Genomic DNA, 20,973 nt, shown 5'->3' with positions numbered 1-20,973 from the left:
GGCGTCTCTTTCCTCCTTTACAATCACCATATATGTAGAGCAAACGCGCCTTCATCCGACGCGCGAGAGGCCGTGGGGGAGGGGGGAGGGGGAGGGAAGGGAGGCGACGTTTAGCTGCGGCACCAAGTGCCTATTTATATCAGAGGCTCCGGCAACAGTCACCAACGCCGCACGCATTTTGAGCTAACGCGGGCAAAACGCCGACGGCGTCGACAACAGTTCTGCGTGTTGCCGGTGCTGCTGCATGTCCAAGTTTATACAGCTGATAAAGCTAATACCATTACTCCGTATAGCTCCCTACAAATTTGCTATCGCAATTGATGCTTCACCTTTCAGGTGAAACTGCGACAACTTTTTTTGTTTACTCCCGACTCTGACTCTTTCACTGTGTTCGCTTGAGTACGAAACGAACTGGCTTGTATGCCCCGTCGATCGACTTCGCGCCGACGGCGAACGGGTGACAGTCGTGACAATGTAGCTTAAGTGGTTTCTGTAATGATGAGGAAGCATGAGATCACTTCTTTCTGTCGTGCGCCGCTTTACTATACAGAGGCAATGAATGTTCGAAATTCTTATTTGCAAAATTGGCCTGGATATTACAATTCCTGTTATACATTCATTTGGAGCTTCAACTCTCGTACAGTCACAGGTATGCTTGCGCTGCCGTCCATGACTTTAATGTTCATACCAAGTGATGTCACAGAAAGCCACGAAATCCTTGTTGCACTACCTCAAGTCGACAGGTCTTGGCGACCGTCTGTAGACTTCGTGCGAAGTTTCAAATGTGTGCGAAACTGTGCTCTCTCTATTTGCTTTCTCTCTCTTTTCATCCCTATACCCCTTTCCCAGTGCAGGGTAGCAAACCGGACGTGCGTCTGGTTAACCTCCCTGCCTTTCCTCTCTTCTATTTCTCTCTCTCTCCAAGTGATTGTCAAGCTAAATCTGCTTCTTTTACCATATCAGTTTTGGTGTATATAAATTTAGAGTACGTCATTCATTTTGTTGCATGTATCACAATGAATTGATTTATCTCATGAAATTGCAGCTGACATTCAACTTCCTTATCCACCCGAGTTTTGGCCGATCCCTTCCAGTGGGCATGAGCCAGATTGTATGACAACCACAATAACAAGTACAAACAAAACGGTTGCACCACGAGGGAAAGATTGAAGATGAAATTAAGAATAAAACTATTACAGTTTCAATTTTGTTTCCTGTTTTCTTTTTATCTTTGCGCTCTGTATCTCACACTCCGTATTTATTTTTTGAGCGGGTATTTATTTCTCATCTATTATTTAGATTTTATTGCTTATATAGAGTTATTCAGACTTCGCAATTACGAATTACACGTACATGTCTGGCACGTTTGCTGTTGCATATTTTTCTCCTTGTAGTAGTCGTTGTTTGTTTCCTCAAGCCGGCCCTGATTCTTAATCTATAGTCAGAAGTGAGTACGCGCCATATTTTAGGACACTTTCTGTCATTTTCATCATTACAATCACCATCATGATCTCTCGATTGGCCCCGTGCACACGTTCGAAACCGTTCGCAGCTTGCAGTGCGAAGCCTCGTGGTTAGGCCTTCCAGCTGGCCTCACATTTCTTGCGTGCTGTTCTTGCTGCCGCTGCCACCTGTACATCGTAATTGGTCACCCCGTCACCATGGAAGGGTTCTCCGGCGAGAAGTCGCTGAGCACCAAGCAGCTACGTAAGGTAAGACCCGTAGGACCCAGCCGGTTATTCCATATGGGAATCGCAGCTCGCATCGCGAAACTATGGAGCTGACAGAATGACTCTAGCGGTAAACACACCTGTGACAAAGCTGTTCAATCTGTTGCGTTCTGTCTGACGACACGTCCTAAGACTAGCTGGGCAGACCTCAGGCTAGCTGTTGTAAACCTTTGAAGGGTTGAAAACTTAGATCCGTTGGTGGCACTAGTTGTACAGCGTATTGAATACGTATCATTGCGCATTGATGGGCATTGGTACTGCGTATCACTTGCGTTTTGCTCTTCTCAAAGGTACAATACAGCGGCTGCTGGCCATTGACCTCGGACACACTCGCTACGCGTTGGTTCTAAGCCGATTGCCATAATTATGGCAATCTGCTTAGAAGCGGAGTAGCCAATGTACACAATAATGTTTTATTTTTTTCTTGCGCGAGCCATGCTTTGTGGAGTCGAGGTGTAGGAGAAGGTGGGGGACAAAATTTATAATTTATTAGTGCATTCTTTTGGAGCTAAGTCTTCTGGAATATAGTGATGTGTATTTGTGAAACTATGGACCTCGCTTGAACGCTATTTACTTGGCGTGCCTTATGACATGGCCTGATCCATCCGCCCATGACAAGCGTTACTGCCCCTAAAACAACCTCTCTCCGGCAGGTGATTCTGCAATAAAACCGCTTGCTTGGATTTTCCATCATCATGAACGCTGTTAACCAGTGTGAGTGTGTGTGTTTGTCTGAAGGGGGGGGGGGGGGGGAGGGGCTCCTTATAGCACAGCCGCAGCGTCATCGGCGCTTTCATACGGCTTCGCGTTACCTGCTCACGCTGGGCAAAGATGCCAAGCTTAATGCAGTGGTAGCTGGAGTGGAGCATGAAATGACTTTATACAACAAGATGTTGTGCAATCGCCGTTTGAGTTTGTGCGCATCGTGAAAAACTTCTCAACATGTTCTTTCTTACGGCCGAATCACTGAACGCTTTTCCCCAAGAGGTGCAACCTCAACTTCTCAAAAGCGAAGAACAGCAACAGTCATCCAATAATGCTCAGGCAAATGAACATGGCATGACCCATATTGCGAGAACTCAAGTATAGTTTGTTATCCTGGACTTGGCAAAATTGTGCCAACAAAGGTTGCATGCTTTACTTATAACGCCACTCATGCGCGCCCTTTGGCATATATGTATGTGCGTATACCGACACACAAGAAATGTATTTTGCGCAAACGTACGCAGGAATGCTATATATGTTAAAAATTTTAAGCCAGTCATCCACCTTGCGGTTGAATGGGACCTTCACCACAACCAAGATAACACTTCAAGCTAAGGTTTCCAGAATGACAGCCTATGTGACGTAGACCACAAGTCTCGACGAATCGATTCGTTTCAATTACTGTCTGAAAGAGAAAATAACATGAACTAAACTAACGCCATTGTACTGAACGAGTGGACTCAGGTTCTCTTCGTCACAAAATTAGATGTGCAGCCATAGTTTCTAACGTTCCATTTCCCATGGACTGTTTTACTAACGTCATTAAAACTAATAAAAACTACTGTGCGATTGTCTACGAAAAATGCAAGCAGGACGATTTATCGAGCTTTTCATATCACAGTAGAAAATTAATATACCTTAACATAGTCTTTCGGGCTTTAGCACCGTTCGGACTTTATACTTTGGTCATCTCCAACAAAACATTACTTTATAAATGCAACAAATCACTATGTATCTGAATGTGCGCAGAGTATTATTGCCTTATGCGTTTAGAAAATTAGGATCGCTTCTTAATTTAGGTCAATAGTCAGACAAAGCATAACAAGCAAAGTCACAAGAACGTATAAAACGCAAGCACGAAGAACAGACAAATCCCTGTTCTAACGTTATTTCCCATAGGGACATTTTGATGAGGGCGAACTGCAAAAAATTGTTGGCTCTCCCATGATCGAGAGTATATGTAAGCATGAAATGGCTACCGGCAAAGCAGATTAGTTGGTGATGATACTAGCCACAATGTTAAAATAGGTATAGTGCATGTTCGCAACGGCATACCGTACCGCACCACACCGCAGCACGCCATACTGTGCTCTGGTCCATGTGGACGTTGCCCAGATAGAAGGAGCATTGCGCCATCTTTCGAGGCGACGCGAAACCCGCGCCGCAAAACTCACGGATCACTGGCTTTCAAACGAGCACAGGCAACCCAAAACCCAGCGCCAAAAGACGACAATCAAGTGTATGCATGGTGCCCGGTATCTGCCTTTTGAACGTCGCTATTGGAAATGACAAATAAAACTTCAGCGTACTAGAAGTTATAGGTTGAGTGATGTTATGAACAAACAATAGAAAGAACTCGGAAGCAGTTTTTTTTGTAACTTGTTTGGGCCGTAACTAGCGTATGTAATGTGGTCTGTACAATGGGTTGGGGGCGAGAGACCAGATTTTGTTACATTTGACTGGCTTCCCGGAATATCTTGTTTTATTGCGATAGCAATTAAATGACACTCAATGCGGATTTCTGCCGTAGGCGTCGTCGCCGTCGCCATGAAGTTCCGTATAGAGTCCAACGGCTATGAAATCGTCGTCGCGCGCCGTATGCTCTATGTGCGCGAGGGACGCGTGCTTTCACGGGGAGCGAACGCACGGCGGAGAGCAAACGCGACATCGTCCGTCGCGCGAAAGGCCGCGGGGTGGCGGGAGGGAGGGAGGGGAGGCAATTTTTAGCTGCGGCACTAATTGCGTACTTATATAAAAACGTTGCAAGGACAGGAGGTGGTAAAGATTTCTGGCGCTCCCGTTCTGATGTCGAAAACCTCCCAGAGGCACCGGCAAGTCACCAACGCCACGCACGTTCGGCGCGAACGCGGGCAAAACGCCGACGGCGTCGACAACAGTTCTGCGCGTTGCTGGTGCTGCTGCATGTCCAAGTTTATACAGCTGATAAAACAACTATCCTTACTCCGTATAGCTCTCTACTAATTTGCTATCGCAATTGATGCGTCGTCTTTCGGGTGAAACTGCAACATGTTTGTTTTTGCAACGATGCCCGGATGTTCTCGTTTGAGTGCCCGGATAACGGCTGTTGTTTTTTGCTTAAAGTCACTTGTAGGTCACCGACAACGGGAGCTAAAAGCATTTCACGCTTAAAACGACCTAGTCCCGTGCATTGGGGGCACGTTAAAAATCCACTGGTATAAAAAATTAGCACGGAGTCCTGCACTACGGCGTGCATGATCAAATCGTGATTTTGGCATGTAATACCCCAAAATTCCATTTATTTCTCATGGAAGATCAATGATCGGGCTGCCATGGTTTCAATCGCCGTTCGTTATTGGCTTGTATACAATTCACACGCCGCCTCGGCGCTGTTATCGTAGAGATTGACCATAGTACGCCACCTGAAATTGCAAGACTTGAAAATATACACTGTACTGTAGGGGCTATGTATCACCCAAACAGTTGGTCCGCCATTTTCTTGGGTACATGGTACGGGTGCGGGCAGGTTGAAATGTGCACTTCCAAAAGATAACTTGCTCTGGGCAGAACATTGGTCTTTATAATTGGAATAATAAAGGAAAACTAACTGAAGATAAAACCTGTGGTTTTAAGCTGTTATGTGATCTATTTACGCATGTTAACTCCTTGAGACAGATACAAATAATCTCATAAGTAAATTTGGAGCAATACTTCTGCTATTTCTTCAACACTAATGGGAAAGAATGGCAAATCTGATGGCTACAATAAATTCGCGTATTATGTATAAATTCTTTGTAAATTTATTCTGCAGTATACGCGCTAATAATTACCTGTTTTCGTTGGAAATGGGCCATCCGTGTGCCTTGTTAGCAAATACACTTGTACCGGCTCCAGTTGTTCTTATTTTGCACAAGGTCGAAGCTCGCAAATTCCACCGCAAAAAAAGAATGTTTCTTGATGCGCATCGCGCGACTAGGCGCATCGATTTTTTGGTGCGCTGCAATGCATTTCATAAATTTTGTGTTGACTTTGACTAAACACTACCCCAGTTCGCGGTCTCTAGAGGTGCGACTCGGTCATGACCGCAATGTATTTCTTCTGAAGGGCGATGACAGATTTTGTAGAGCCGTGTGAAGCAAATATCTGTTGCTGTGCCTATTTTTCACCGCAGTCCCAGCGAGTATCGGTTCTGGAATACGCTGGCTGTAGCAACTATTGCTCTCAAAATGCCCCCCACGCGTCCGGAAGTTAGTCCCACCACCTCGTGTTCTGCATTTGAAACTGCTAATCACTCTTCTTGAATGTGACAGCTGAAAAAAAAAACAAAAAAAAGCGTGGGGCGTGCTCGAATGCACAGAAGCACACACAGACACACACATGCACGCACGCACGCACACACACATACGCACATTCATACGCAGGCACGCACGCACGCACGCACACACACACACACACACACACACACACACACACAGACACGTACTCGAGACCTTGAGCACCGGATGAATCGTTTGGAAAGTACTGCTAATCACGCCCTCTTTTCATTGCAGAAAAAGAAGCGGGGATCTCCAGTAAGTGTTTTATGTGGACCATAATAATATAGACAAATGTTATACTTCGCCAACTTGCTCGTATGTTGGTGGACGATTTCTTTATGCGATTGCCACAAAAATGTATTTCTAGCGAAATCATAGCTGCATAAAAGTTTAGCTTTCTCGTTCTAAGGAGGAACGAAGGGGAAGGGTCCATTGAATAGCTTAAGTGGATGTTCTTCCTGCGAGTGGACTCCAATTTTCGTATTGTGATACCTGAGAAACGCATAAACTCTCTTATTAAACAAGCGCTGACTCGATTTGCATGATGTTTGTTTCGTTTAATATAGATAAATGTGAACACAACCGTGAGCAGGAAGCACAATTTTATTGAAGGGCTTAAAGAAAGTTCACAAAAGTTGCACAGATTTGGTAAAGTAAAAAAGAAATGAAAGCATTAAGTTTACGAAACCATCCATCTTTACCAAAAGCATCTTGCTGTTCTGTTACACTGAACCTGTTTGTTCAAAAGAGAGTAAATGTGATATGCGACCTTATAGCCGGTCAGCGAGTTCTCACAGGCCACTTGAACAGGTTTAAGCTTCGTGTGTTTCAGATTGTTGCTGTCATCGTTCTATTTCTGGCGCCGCGCATGTTCAGCACATATCTAGTTCGTTTTTTCCCTGCAGAATGATAGTCACCTGCCATCCCCCCTACCACACACACACAAACAATGGCATAGCCCACGTTGAAAAGCATTTTTTCTCAGTTACAGTGCCTACGAGAAAGATTTTTCTTTTAATTTAGTGTGTTACTGAACCGGTGAAAACTTTATTTTTGCTGCGATTGTTAGGACCTGTGTGTAATTCCGAAGTATGGTATTCTGACATAAGCAGCCATCGTCAATATCCGTTGCCACTGCAAATCTTGCGGCAGAAGTCACGTCAAACTACTATGTGTAGCAATCTTCTATATTTTTTCCCCTTACTTTATTATCGTTTCACAAGCCCCACCCAACAACACTCAATTTGTCGTTTCTGTAACGAAGACGTACTACAGGAACCACAGACAGGCCGCAGATCCTGTTGGAGAAACATTTGTTGCGTTACCTGTATTATCGCACAGCACAGGGCTGTTGTCTTGTGTATCATTTGTCTTGTGTATGAGCTTGTGTACCGGTCTCACCGTACACAAGCTCATTTGTAGGCCTTCACGCAAAATAGATGTCCAACTCTTTTTCGCTCCGATTCTCTTTGTCCCAACCCACCTTAGCACCCTAGAGGTGTCCAACTCCGGCCTACATCTCCGTCATTTTTGAAATAAACTAATGTCACCTATTTCTGTCCTGGCCAGACGAGGAAGCGGCGCACTGCCCGAATGCCCGTCACGTCGTCTTCCCGAGGAGGCATCCCGAGTCGCGGAGGAGCCAGCCAAGGCGGCCGTAGCAGCTTGGGGGAGGAGATCGGGTCCCCGTACACTCCGCCCATGTCTATGGGTGCCATCTCGCCGCCCCAGCTCCCTCTCGCGCCACTGTCTCATACCGGACGCGAAGACGTGGACAACGGACTCGAAGGCGAACCGTACGGGGCCACTGAAAATATGGGCACGCGATCCATGGCCAACACGACTGAGCGGTAATGTTCGCACAATTTGTAACCGAGCGATTGGGATCACTTGTCTTCTTTATTGTTAGCCACACTCGCAGCAAGTGAACATACGATGGCGGAACTAGCGCAAGCCTTGAGCTGCGGAATCATTGTCTTACTGCGTGCAAACTTCGGCTCGTCCAAACTTCGTATCACGCAGAATAAAAGGCACACAAAAAGCAGGAACGCACTCGTGGACATTCTCTCACTATACAGAGCAGGTCCTATACTGCTTCAATTTCCCTTTTTTTTTGTTGACCATGCAAATTTACACAACGAAGGCACACTGAAAAGATTTGCAAGCGATTTCAGTGACCTTTCACGACACCAGTATACAAGAAGCCTCTAGGACTGCTGCTCCATCACGTAACAGACTTAAGGAAGCACTAGTTCATGTTTGGACACAGTCTGGCTTGCTACGGTCAACAGTGGCTTTTACTTGTTGCATAGTCTACGCGTAATTGTATTTCGGGTCAACGAGTCTGTGTTATGTGGAACTTTAGGTTAAGTTGATAGAATTGAGTTAAGAAATACACTGGCTACACGTAAGCTTTCTTTATTTCACATTTAGGGTGCACATCCGTGTACTACAGAGCGGGTCCACGTCCAACACCACTGTCAAAGCTCAATTGACACGCGCATGCAAGAGCCCGCGGATATCCCTAGTTGCTACTTGTTTAAAAAAAGTCGCAGTTTAGCCCCAAAGGCGAAGCATCGATTTCGATAGCAAATCAGTAGACAGCTATACGAAGTAAGGATAGTAGTTTTATCGGTCAGATAAAGTTGTAAACATTGGTTATCCAACTAAATTGGTTATCTAACTAAAGATGGTGTCACGCGCGTACAGGTAAACATGAACACATCTCGCTCGATCATGGCGGAAACTGGCAGTCAAAACGCGGGATTCAGGAAGCGCGGCAGCAGCAGCGAGCGAAATTACGTTCGTGCTGGCTCTAGCTTCAACGTGAACAAAACGATGAAAGCACAGCGCATGCAAAGCTACCGGCATTCGGACAATTTGTGCGCATCGCATATCGCCTTAAATATGAGGCCTGCGCGGGCGCGCACGGGCGCGCACTTTGACCACATAGCGGATCGCTTTCAAGAGACGGCGACCGCGCGACCGCGCTGCAAGCAACAGTACAACCCCCCCCCCCCCCCTCCCCGATCCCTCGCCTGCCCCCTGTTCCTCCCACGCGAAAGACGACGGCACGCCTTCCTCCCGCGTGCGCGCGAGATTGAGCTGCGATCGTCGGTTTACCCTCGCTAGATTTCACTCGCACATGGCACGCATGGCGTGAACGATGATCTTATCGTGCTTGGACTTTATACAAAACATCATGGCGACAGCGACTACAGAAATGCGCTTGGAGGGTACATATGTTTGCGATCGCAATAAAATGCAAGCAGCTTGGATCGAAATAGCAATGCCCGTGAAGCGTACGCACCTTTTATGGCTGGCTATATCAGCGGGTTGCGCGGTGGCGACGCGAATAGGTTGCACCAAAACTGAGTCACGCTAGTCACCGCTGCCAAAGACAAACTTAAAGTCATCGAGTGCCTCGAGACAGTTCTCATGCAGAAGTTGGGAACGAAGCTGAAGGCGTGTGTTGCTTAGTCCATTTAAAACAATGAGCACCAGTTCCACAGAAGCAAATGTTAGCAATAAGAAGCTGCGTACAACGTAGAAAGATGCACAGTAGCCAAAGCATGATTCGAGATGCAAAAACAATGGGTTCTGGTGATAGCACAACCTCAGAGAAGATGTGTTCTATTAGAAAACACGATCGGCAAGGGTGGTACAGCCCCAGGGGCGCCACACAGAGCGGCAGTTACGAGCCACAAAGTGTGTGAACTAGGTCCAACTGCAAGAGTGTTTTTAACGTTGCAGATGTTTCCAGCATTTTCGAATTAGAGGGCCTTTGAAGTATGGGCGCGTACATGTGCTGAAGTAATGCGCGCAGTTTTGCGATTTTCAGATTACCGATCACTGTAGGTCAGATGAAGGAAACCGGACAAAATAATTGCGAAGGTTTCTTTTTAGTTTTATTGCGATAGCAAATATATGAACTCTCCAGACTTAATACTGCCTTCGCCATCGCCGTAAATCCAAAGGCGATAAGATCGTCGATGCGCGCCGTATGCTGCTTGTGCGAGTGAAAGTGTGCGAGGGTCCGCCGACGATGGCAGCTCAATCTCGCGGGAGAAAGGGTGCAAAGCGGGGAGGAAGCGCACCTTCTTCCGTCGCGCGCAAGGCACCGGGTGAGGGGAGGGAAAAGGGGCGTTTTACTCCGGTGGTTGCTGCTGGGTATGCGGATTTTTGGTTTCTTTTGCTACTCGGGGGCACAAGAAAGCAAAAACGTAAGGGGCGGTCACGCGCGCCCGCGCGAGCCTTATCTTGAAATCGATCGGCGACGGGGTCCTCTGTGTGCTGTGTTTTCGCCGCTTTGTTGGCTTTGAAGCGAGAGGTAGCACGAAGGTCAATTCTGTTGCTGGTGCTGCCATGCTTCCTCACTCCAGCGTTTTGACAGCGAGCTTCCACGGTCATCGAGTGAGATGTATTCATGTTTGCATGTGCGAACGTGACATCAGGCTTGTTAATTTAGGTAGTGAGCGAATGTTTACAAGTATATACGGCCGGTAAAACTACTGTCCGTACGCCGTATAGATGTCTACTAATTTGCTATCGCAATCGATACGTCACCTTTCGTGCGAAACGGCGACTTTTTTTGTTTCTAACAGTACTGCCGATTGCTTAAGGTAAAGGGATTCAATTCCATTAATGTGCAACAGGTAACTAATGAAATCGCCTTTCCGTTGGACAGAACTAAAAATGCGCCCCAAATAGAACGTAGACTCAGCCGCATTTACAACGCTTCCTTCTTACATCACAATAGGTGGAGATGGTAGTCACGTAGTATCACCATCCATTGGCGCATGGTAATTCAGCCTAGTGCAGTGGTAAAAAGCCCCACCAATTGCAAATCGTATGATAATACCTTTATTTATTTACATACCCTAAGGGCCCCTAGGGGCATTACATAGGGGGGAAATTTACACAATCCAAATTTGCATCACATACAACAGAAAAGAGAAAGGCACGCACAGATAACCGGCACATCATACAGTTCCAAAAAAGGGAGATATACATCACTGCAATGCCACATGCGGCTTGGCATAACGGAATTCGATAATTATGTACTCTGCTAAGACGAAATCTTACATGAATCGCGTCATAGTCCTTACATTCAAATTACTGCACATTTCTTGGTTCAAGATGGGTAAGTAGGGCTGTCTGGAAAGAAGCAGTTTCCCTTAATGTCACAACGCTTTCCGGTAACGCGTTCCATTCTTTAATTGATAATAAAAGGGGGGAAGTTTGTTACATTACTGTTTTTGCAAAAATAGGTGATAGCTTGTGTATGTGATCGGTGCGTGTGGAAATATGATGCGCAGGAACAATGCGTGTAGCCGCGAATCCGGTGTAACCCAAATATAAAGAGTGGAAAAAACACAAACGTAAGAACTTGCGTCTAGTGTCAAGGTTTAAAAGATTAAGTGAGCGCTTTAAAAAGGGTAACGCTGGCGCATGTTGAGTACAAAGATCAAATAATCCTAGCAGCCTTATTTTCAACAGATTCCAGGCGTTTTGTAAGACTAGCGTTATTTTAATGCCATATGATTGATGCATACTCTAAAGACCTTATCAGGGATGCGTACGCATGCATTCGCGTTTCCGAGTTTGCGAGTGATAGTCGGTGCTTTTTAAAGGCTTTTTTCGTGACATAATCTACGTGTTCGTCCCAAGTTAAGTCGGATGTGAAAAATACTCCCAAATATTTAAAACACTCAACCTGTTCAATCAGAGTGTTGCCAATCGTATAAAGATTACGGGGCGTGTTAGTGAGAGCGGGAAAAGAATCGTGTTTCGTTTTTCCTATATTAATTTCCATCTGCCATAGATGGCACCATTCGGTCAATTCGATTAGGTCGGCCTGCAAGGCGTTTACGTCATGTTGAGAAGGTATTTGTCTATAAATTACACAATCGTCTGCAAAGAGTCTTATAGTTGAGCTAATATTTAACGCGATATCATTAATATAAATGAAAGAAGATCCAGCACAGATACCTGCGGTACTGCGGACAAAACAGACGTGGTACTTGACCGCCATTCAATATTTATGATACGTTGGTAACGGTTAGATAAAAAACTTCTAATCCACGTAGTGATTTTTTGGTTTAACTGAAGTTTGCAAACTTTGCTTAATAATCGTTTGTGGGGTGCCATATCAAAGGCTTTCGCAAGATAAATAAAAATGGCATCGGAGTACTGTAAGGCATGAATGGAAGAATGAGGTCAGATACCAATTCGAAAAGCTGCGTTTGACAGGACTTCTTGTATCCTAAAACCGTGCTGATTTTCAAAGAATAGTTTATTCGTAATAATGTGGGACATTATTTGAGTGAAAATTATATGTTCCAATAACTTGCTGCATACAGAGGTTAATGAAATCGGTCGATAATTATTTGGGTTAGTGGGGTCACCTGATTTAAAAATGGGCACGACGTTTGCAATCTTCCATTCGTCAGGGACGCATCCCGTGTCTAAAGATTGCTGAAATATTTTTGATAATAAGAATGCCGATATTTGTGAAGTCATCTTTAATAATTTTGTGTTAATACCATCAGGCCCTGGGCTGGAAATTAGAGGGAGTCTGTCAATAGCCTTAACCACACCTTGTACGCTTATAGTAAAATCATCCGATGGGAACAGAATGTTGATGTCACTATCCCCAAGGAATTCACTTTGAGGCACTTCATCAGTAAAATCATTTCTGAAATGATCATTAAATATATCGGCAGTTTTTATGGGGGACACGATACACCCCCTGTCATCTCTTATCGACGGCACTTCCAGTGAGATCTTTGGGATTAACTACGTGCCAGAATTTTGTCGAGTTAGCTCTTAAAGTAGATAATGTGAGATAAAAGTAATAGTTCTTAGCCTCTTGTATAGCAATTTCGGCTTTTGCGACTGACTCTTTATAAGTATGACAATTGAGCGCCATGTTTGGTTGTTTAGCCTTTCGGTACGCCCGTTTCTTTTTATTTAGACATTTCCTTACCTTTTTTGAAAACCAAGGGGCGTCCACTCTGGTTGTAATTGATATTTTAGGAATGCATACCTGTTCAACTTCCTTTAATTTGTCACGGAAAAGCTCCGAATTTTCATTTGAAGAACGGGAATGAAAGCCGCGTTGAGAAGTGGGCGCGAAGTTTTCGAGGATATTGTTCAGTTTAGCTTCACTGGCTTTGGATTAGTTAAGGATGCTTTTTTTAGTGGTGTTTCTGTTTTTAACGGAGATGGAGAGTAAGCAGTGAACGAATCTGTGGTCATTTATTTCCTCTAAGACGTAAGTTTTCGCATTGTTGAGTAGATTAGTGAGTAATAAATCGAGGATGTGTTCACCTCGCGTTGGTTCAAGTACAAGTTGGGTTAAATGAAACATATTCAGGGTGTAAAGGAAGCGCGAACACTCTGTCCGGTTAGATGACCCAGTGACAGCAGTCGTTGCCCAGTCGATGCCGGGAAAATTAAAATCTCCACCCAGAATAATTATGCACCTTGGATACCGGCTAGTAATATTGTCTAATGAGTCCTTAAGATGTGTCAATAAAATCAGACTGCCTGCTAGGAGGACGATAACAGACCCCTTTAATATAAGTAACGCCTTTTAAACGAGTCATCACCCAAAGCAGCTCTAACGGTGTCGCTGTACAAAGTAGCACGGGTGATAATCACTTTTTATGGCGACCATCACCCCTCCTCCTCTGGTTTCCCGTCTATCTTTACGAAAAACAGAAAAGTGGTCAGGAAGCGATAAATCACAGTTCGGGACGTCATCGCACAGCCAAGGGTGCGATCTTGTACGCGTTCCAAAATGTAACGGAGGCGGTCCGTTCCATCGAGCCGCGCACGATTGGTCAATTTGAACCGTGAGCCGCACACGATTGGTCAATTTGAACCGTGACGATCAAATCGACCAATCTTGTGCGGCTCGATGGAACGGACCGCCCCCGTTCCATTTTGGAACGCGTACAAGATCGCACCCCAAGTTTCAGTGCCTATGATGATATCAGCAGAGCACGTGTCTATCATGGCCTTTACGGTATCGACTTTCGGCAGTATGCTACGAAAATTTGCAACAAGCAAAGAAAGATTCCAATTATCATATGATTTGGTTGAGGGGGTGTTGCTTGTCACGTTGTTGTGCGTTCAACAAGTTCGTTTAGTAGAACTACTTGTTTAGAGACGGAATCATATTTGTAAGTTCGGCCATGGAGATAAAGTTTCTTATATCGCATCATAAAGCTGTCCTTGTCTTTACGGTTAACTTTAGCAAGATCCCTTAGCTTTTTCCTAGCTAGTTGCGTTTTTGGCGAGAAGTCTTCCTCCAACCATATCTAAGTTACGTCATTTTTAAGCTTAGGCCCACTTCGGAGGACTTTGTCTCTTAGTTTAAAATTCGAGAACTTTACCTATTATTGGCCGCGTGAAATCGGGTCGCGGGCGACCAATGCGATAAGCTTGCTCAATGTCATTCTCATCTAGCGTCACTTCTAATCGACCTGAAGTGAAGTTGAGAATAATGATTATGGTTGAGGCGTTGTCCTCCTTGTCAGCCTCTGCTAATCCTTTTATAATCAAATAATATATTCCTGCTAATTCATTTATAATCCTTTTATATCTCTACTTGATAAGCACTAAACTGATAAGGAGAGAGCGGTACCCCGCTTACTGATGACGCACGTCGTGAGGTTACACGCATTTCAACTACGGAGAAGAGCATAATGAATTATGAACTTCGAATATGAGATTAGGGGGAGAGGGGGGGGCTTTTGGTTCTTGTGTTAATTCGCCAATAGACTGGCATGAACTGACACGAGCGTCAGTGGGTTGTCATAAAATGACCTCACCACCATCTCTGACTTCCATAATGAAATGAGTAATGCTTTTGATGCGCTTGTGATCCGTGACCCTGCCACACTTGGCACCCATTTTGAAGTTAAAGTTGGGAAGAGAATAAAATGAGACAGATGTGAATGAAAAGCTGTGAAGGGGACATTCTGAAACATAGGACATGTAGATTATGAGCAAAGCAAAGCATGATAGCAAATTTAATAAAAATGTTATTGTAGAGAACATGAAGGGAATACGCAAGAATAAAATTAACAGCAAGAATAACACAAATTGCAACAGCATATGAACTAAGGCTGGTACTTACAGTGTAGGTCCAGAACTTACGTAACCCCAAACTTTAACAATGCACACAGCATAAAAAAGCATTGAAAAGAAAATTTGTCAACACACCTAATGGCTATAGGGGTCCCAGATAAAAGACTGCCATGATTATTTCTTGCGCTTTCAATGAATTAATTCACCCACCTAGGTTAAAGACTCAGAACATGTCTAACAAAGCAAACAAATCTAGACATTAAAATTTCAGCACTACTTTAAGGTAATAAAAGAGCGATGGTGCGTGGGGTCTTATTCCTAAAGGGAAAAAAAAACATTGAAAAAAAGGTAAGGTGCTGCCCCCTGAATTTCATTGAAGCTGAAATTTTGGTGCACCATACAGGGCTACTCCCAGAAGGGAGCACTCGCCGAAGCCGTTTTCGGTGACCGCGGACGGGCAACCACATGGAGAAGAGCAACCACATGGGGAACAGAGCGTCCAGCCGGCGCTCGTGGTGCTGGCGGCCATGGCGTCGGCTTGCCTGGCAATCAGCCTGCTCACCCTGCTGGCGCGCCTGGCTGCGCCGGCGAATAGAGCGCGCCGCGGGGTCTGCCGGACGCGGGCGTGCGTGGCGCTCAACGACATGCTGGTGGCTGCGTCCAACGCCAGCGTCGACCCCTGCGACGACTTCTACGAGTACGTGTGCGGCCGCTGGACGGAGCCTGCCTCCGTGTACGAGAAACACCTCAGCCTATTCGTCGACAAGGTAACACGCTGCCCTCAGTTATTTGTCGTGCTTTTGCGAATGCTAAGCACCGCTTGATGGAGAGACCTCAGCTAAATTCATATAGTTGCCCTCGCTCCTACTAATAGCCTCCCAAGAAGAATTATGTGATTCCGCTTATTTACTAATGATACATTGACGATTTTTATTGCATGTGAAAACCTGCTGCTTTTCCAGAGAAATTAATAAATAAAGACAAACGAATGGGCGAATATGGCTTTTATTTTATTTTCCTTCGGCATAGAAGATGATGGAAAATAAAGCCGAGATGGACGAGTTCACATGGTTAAGATGGCACAAAAACGAAAAGGCTGGATGAAGAGGACTGTCACCGCGAACTCAGTCGGGCTGTTAAATGTCACAATAACCTTTCTCTCTTAATGTCTGATTCAGTCCTTCTGCGAAGCTCTAAATCAAGCACTGCTGTAGCTGCCGCGGGAGAGAGCGAGCAATCTTTTATGCGGCATTGTGGGTTCCCTGCCACATGCAGGGCAATAATGGACGACTGTATCCGTTTCAATTGGCAATTGTGTAGGCAGGAGTATTGTATGCGTGCTGATTTGTTTACCACTAGGTAATCGACGTTCTGGTGCGAGCCAGCATGAACAACCCAATGAGGAACCCGACGCAACAGGCCGCCATGCTGCTGCAGAGCTGTTTAGCCATCGTCGAGGACGGCAGGGACGAAGTGGGTGCCTTCAAGAGCAGGCTCACTAAGCTGGGCATCACGTGGCCGCATGTCAACAGCGAGAGCGAAGAGCTCACCGTAGCGGCAGCCAAGGTGTTCGAGGCGTTTCGGATCTCACCGCTGCTTACCATCCGCACGAGTCAAACCAAGGTAGGCGAAGTGTTCCTTCGCATCGAGCCTGGTGATGCACTGCCCAACTGGGTCCAGATGCGGGCACCGCTGTTACAACAAGGCACATACCGCACCTATTACGAACAGGCTGCAGCACTCTACGACAGCAACGCGACACCTACAATGAGTTTCCAGGAGTTCAGTGGGTTAGAAAGCGTGCTCGTTCCGGGATTGATGTCCGCTGACCGTGGTGACGCCGAAATCATCGAGCTAGAATCTATTGACCGGCTCAGTCATTACCTAAAACCCGACAGGTTCGTGCGCCTCCACGCATTCTTGAAATATGGTCTGAAACTGCCGTCATCGACGAGGGTGCAGATTCGCTCTGCAGACTACACGAAGCGTCTGCAGGGCTTATCGAAGCAGCTTGGTGAACAACGGTTGGAGTTCTATCTGGGCTGGTGCGTGGTGCAGGCCATGTGGCGATTCATCAGCAAACCATTCTCGCAGCTTTGGTATCAAAGCGTACGCTCCGCCCTGAACGCGGACGTTGAGCGACCCAGCCATGCAGACTGTATCGAGTTAACCGAGTCGCTGCTGGGCTGGACCGTGTACACAGAATTCTCGAGGACTCACGTGGACGCCGAAGCGCGGAACGACATCGATGAGATAGCACGGGCCATTGCTGCCCTCTTCATCAACCGCCTCAAACACAGTCGGTGGTCCTTTATCGCCGATCAAGTTTCGCTCGACAAGCGGGACTTCGAGGACATCCTCTTCCACGCTAAACGGTTCAACGAGCAAAGACTCAGTGACGTGTTCGACACGGTCGCTATGAACGTTTCGTTGCTGCAGAATTGGATGGCAGTTGCCAAGGCCAACGCGCGCATCCCAGATGAAGAGTGGCGGGAGGTGTCCTCTAGCTACATGAAGCAGCTCCGCGAGTCCGACGGTTACGTGTTCTTCGACTTCCAGAGGTCGGCTATTCGCATCCCTCCGCTCTTCCCTATGCTACCCCTGTACGACCACAACTCTACGGTAGCGGCCAAGTACGGAGCCATCGGAATGCTGCTGGGGGCGGCCGCCGTACGGCTCTTCGTGAGCCGCCTACCCAACAACTCGGCTGCGCTCACGAAGGTCGAAGAGAGGCTCGCCTGCTTCGCTTTAGCCCGCGCTTTGCCCGCAGCCCCGCCACGAGTCAGCCAGCACGCATACCTGGCCGCAGCAGTCGACCTCGTCTGGGACGCCTTCGCCTCGGCCGACGCCCAGGCGTCAGCGGCGGTCGGAGACCTCAGCAACTACAGCAGCAGCGCGACGTTCTTCATGGTGATGTGTCATCTCCTGTGCAGCATGGGCGCGTCACTCATGGCCGAGCTCAGCTGCAACCAGGTTGTCAAGAACAGCCGCGCATTCGCGCGAGTCTTTAACTGCGAAGTTGGCAGGCCTATGAATCCTGCGAAAAAGTGCGATTTTTTCTCGTATGCGTGAGGACGCTTTACGATTGGTAATTTCATGCTCATTGCGAAGACAAATATTCATACCCATTATGTTTGTCGCGTTTGCCTTGAGTCGAGACAGCATTGAATCGCCACTCATAGAGCATGTTTATTATTTCACTACCTAATGGCGCCGCATATATACGCAACTAGCATTGGTGATGAAACATGAACACCTTTACACATGCGAGTTTTAGTGTTACATCTGCAATAATGCTGCATAATGTCATTTTCATGGGCGATAGACAAGAAAAGAACGCTCTGCTCTGCTTTGCTTTGCTCTGTTTTGGTTTCAATTGCCATAGCAATGCTTTTGTTTCTGGTTTACCTTTGGCTGCTAAAATGTTCAACTACGTCATGTCTACTGGAGCGCAAGAGCTTTAATATTTCATTTTTAAGAATGCCGTACAAGTAACCGTACAGCTCGCGGATCGCAACCTTTTTACTGGAAATGCCGCCAAGCTTCTAAAAGAGCCTTAGCTAGGCTGAATCAGCTCATGCAGATTGGAAAAAAATGGAATCAGAGCTCTGCTTGTTGCGATTATTTTGCCGTTTTTTTTTGTCGCTTTAGAAGCAGTAGTTCCATACAAAAAAGTTTATTTCTTCTTGCTTACATTGGGAATTGCACATAAAAATATTTGATCACACATTTGATAAAGACAAACACACAGAACAAAAACACAAACCACAACAACAATGGTTTAGCCATGAGGAGCAACGCGTCAAGTAAAACTGGCTCTTGCGAATCGGCCCAGGCACATGTATTGTGCATATATCCCTACGGAAAAATACATATGCCCCATAACTCCCATATCCAATTATCCGATATGAAACATACAGGATCCCATACAAAAACCATTTTCCCCCATATGTCACATGATGTTATTCGATATAGGAGTTATGGGGAATACGGGGTTTTTTCGGTAAGGTATGCAGTGGGGTAAACAGCCTTCACAATGCGGTCGAGCCGTGCCAAATAAAAAAACGTTTGTGTGATGACGCGTATGAGCCACAGCAAACAAATGCTGTGCTTCCAACCGAACATTTTGCGAACGACTTTTCAAAAATTACGCGTTGGAAGCAATGCACACGGTCTTCCTCAAAAGACTGGTTCAAAAAATTACACCATCTTCCCATGAAAGAACCCTGAGAAGTATGCAAAGCAGCAATGGGGTTGACTCAAGTTCCCATTAGGCGAGCCCTCGTTGCATCAGTAGCAGCTTCTCGGCGGCGTTGCCGTTTCCTTTCGGCTTCGCGATCCCGAAGTTCGGGATCGGCCTGTCGCCGCTGCCGTTTCGTGGCAGCGGCTCGAGCCCTCTTCTCAACACCGCATATCCACGAAGTGAATGATTACTGGGCGAAGCACCGGGGGATCATTCGGGCAAAACGCCGGAAGCGTTCTCCGGAAGCCGGAAACTGGCTTCCGGAACCGGAAGCGGAACCGGAAATGGAACCGGAAAAGAAGCGGGAGCCGGGTTTCGGTTCCAGCTTCCGGAAGCCTGAACTTAGCGTACATGCGCAGTAGGGGTGTGGACGCCGCACGGCGGAGGGAGGGAGGGAGTGACATAGCCCCGACCATAAGCTGCTTCGCATCTAAAACACACGGGTGGCTGCACGTTAAACGGACGCCACGACTCAGATTCTATGCTACCCGTGCAAAATACGCTCACCCCGCATAATGTCTTGCTAACAATGTTCTTAACGCAGGAAACAGGAAATTTCGCTCTGCGGAGAAAAGGCAACACTTTGCCGCACCAGCGAGGCGGCGCGTGGGATGGGCGTAACCAAGGAGGTTAAAAAAAATTCTGGAGTGGAGCTGCCGTCTCAAAGTGAAGCCGGACCACCGCCTTCTTACCATAGGCAAGCAATAACGTTAGGAAATAGCGGGAAATATACGAAGCACTTTCTTCCCACTCCGTGCTGTTTTTAGGCGGATAATTTAGCCCAGCAGATATCGTTGGACGTCTCCCTTTCTGTCACTGGTTTCAGAAGAAAGCCTTAAGTTATTTTCAAATTTTATGGCACATCATGATGATAATACACAGCCAAAGGTTCGAGCTTTTAATTTCAAATTAGCCTAGCATTTGCAGTAACTGACCAAAAGGACGTGAGCTGCTAGCAGATTTCAGCTCTCGCAGCCCTCTTTCAGAGTAGAAGTATGGGCAAACTATGGCTTCACCTGTGCTGGTAAGAAACTGCGGGGGCTGCCACTCCAGATATTTTTTAAACCTCCTTGGGCGTAACCAGCGGTGCATGACCGGCGCCACATCACCGTCTCTATGGAAACGGGATGCATGGACGTAACCCCGTAGACTTATGATAAGCTGATAAGTAGAAGCTCACATCGCTACGCCACCTGGTGGGTGGACAGGCCCTTACTTACTCGGCCGCGAAACGGCTAGAGTGTCCGTTCCTTACGTAAGTATGTTTCTCTATGGCATCGCCTCGGGCCACGGTTCAAGGTATGTGACATGTGCGCCATGTAGTCTGGATGCCTGTGTTTACTCTTCGGTTCACGTTATGGCACCTCCTCGCAAGGCACGGACCTCTGCTGAAGAACAGAATCGTAGAGCTACGCGCCCGGCTGCAACCACGCAACGTCGGGCTCAGCCGACTGCTGTGCAGAGCCCGATGTGCAAGCTACATCTCGCCGTCGACACCGGGCGGACAGTTGAAATTGTTCTCGTCAAGACGATGCGAAGAGACTTCGCGCTTCTCCAGCTTACGCTGTGTCTGTGCTGCGTGTGCTCCGCTGGCCTGAACCAGTTTCGAGATATTAATTTT

General features: G+C 46.6%; 1 protein-coding gene across 1 annotated transcript; it reads left to right on the top strand.

Moving 5' to 3' along the window:
• The first annotated feature begins 15,636 nt into the window (after positions 1–15,636).
• On the top strand, positions 15,637–18,181 carry LOC119432509 (neprilysin-1-like). The gene is made up of 2 exons (XM_037699675.2): positions 15,637–15,876; positions 16,469–18,181. Exons 1-2 carry the CDS (start codon positions 15,637–15,639, stop codon positions 18,179–18,181), a joined length of 1,953 nt encoding a protein of 650 aa, XP_037555603.2.
• Positions 18,182–20,973: the final 2,792 nt, after the last annotated feature.

The sequence above is a fragment of the Dermacentor silvarum genome, chromosome 11, assembly GCF_013339745.2.
Source record: "Dermacentor silvarum isolate Dsil-2018 chromosome 11, BIME_Dsil_1.4, whole genome shotgun sequence".
NCBI classification, from domain to species: domain Eukaryota; kingdom Metazoa; phylum Arthropoda; class Arachnida; order Ixodida; family Ixodidae; genus Dermacentor; species Dermacentor silvarum.
Note: the sequence above shows the minus strand (reverse complement) of the source record. Positions and strands in the feature narration are given on the sequence as shown.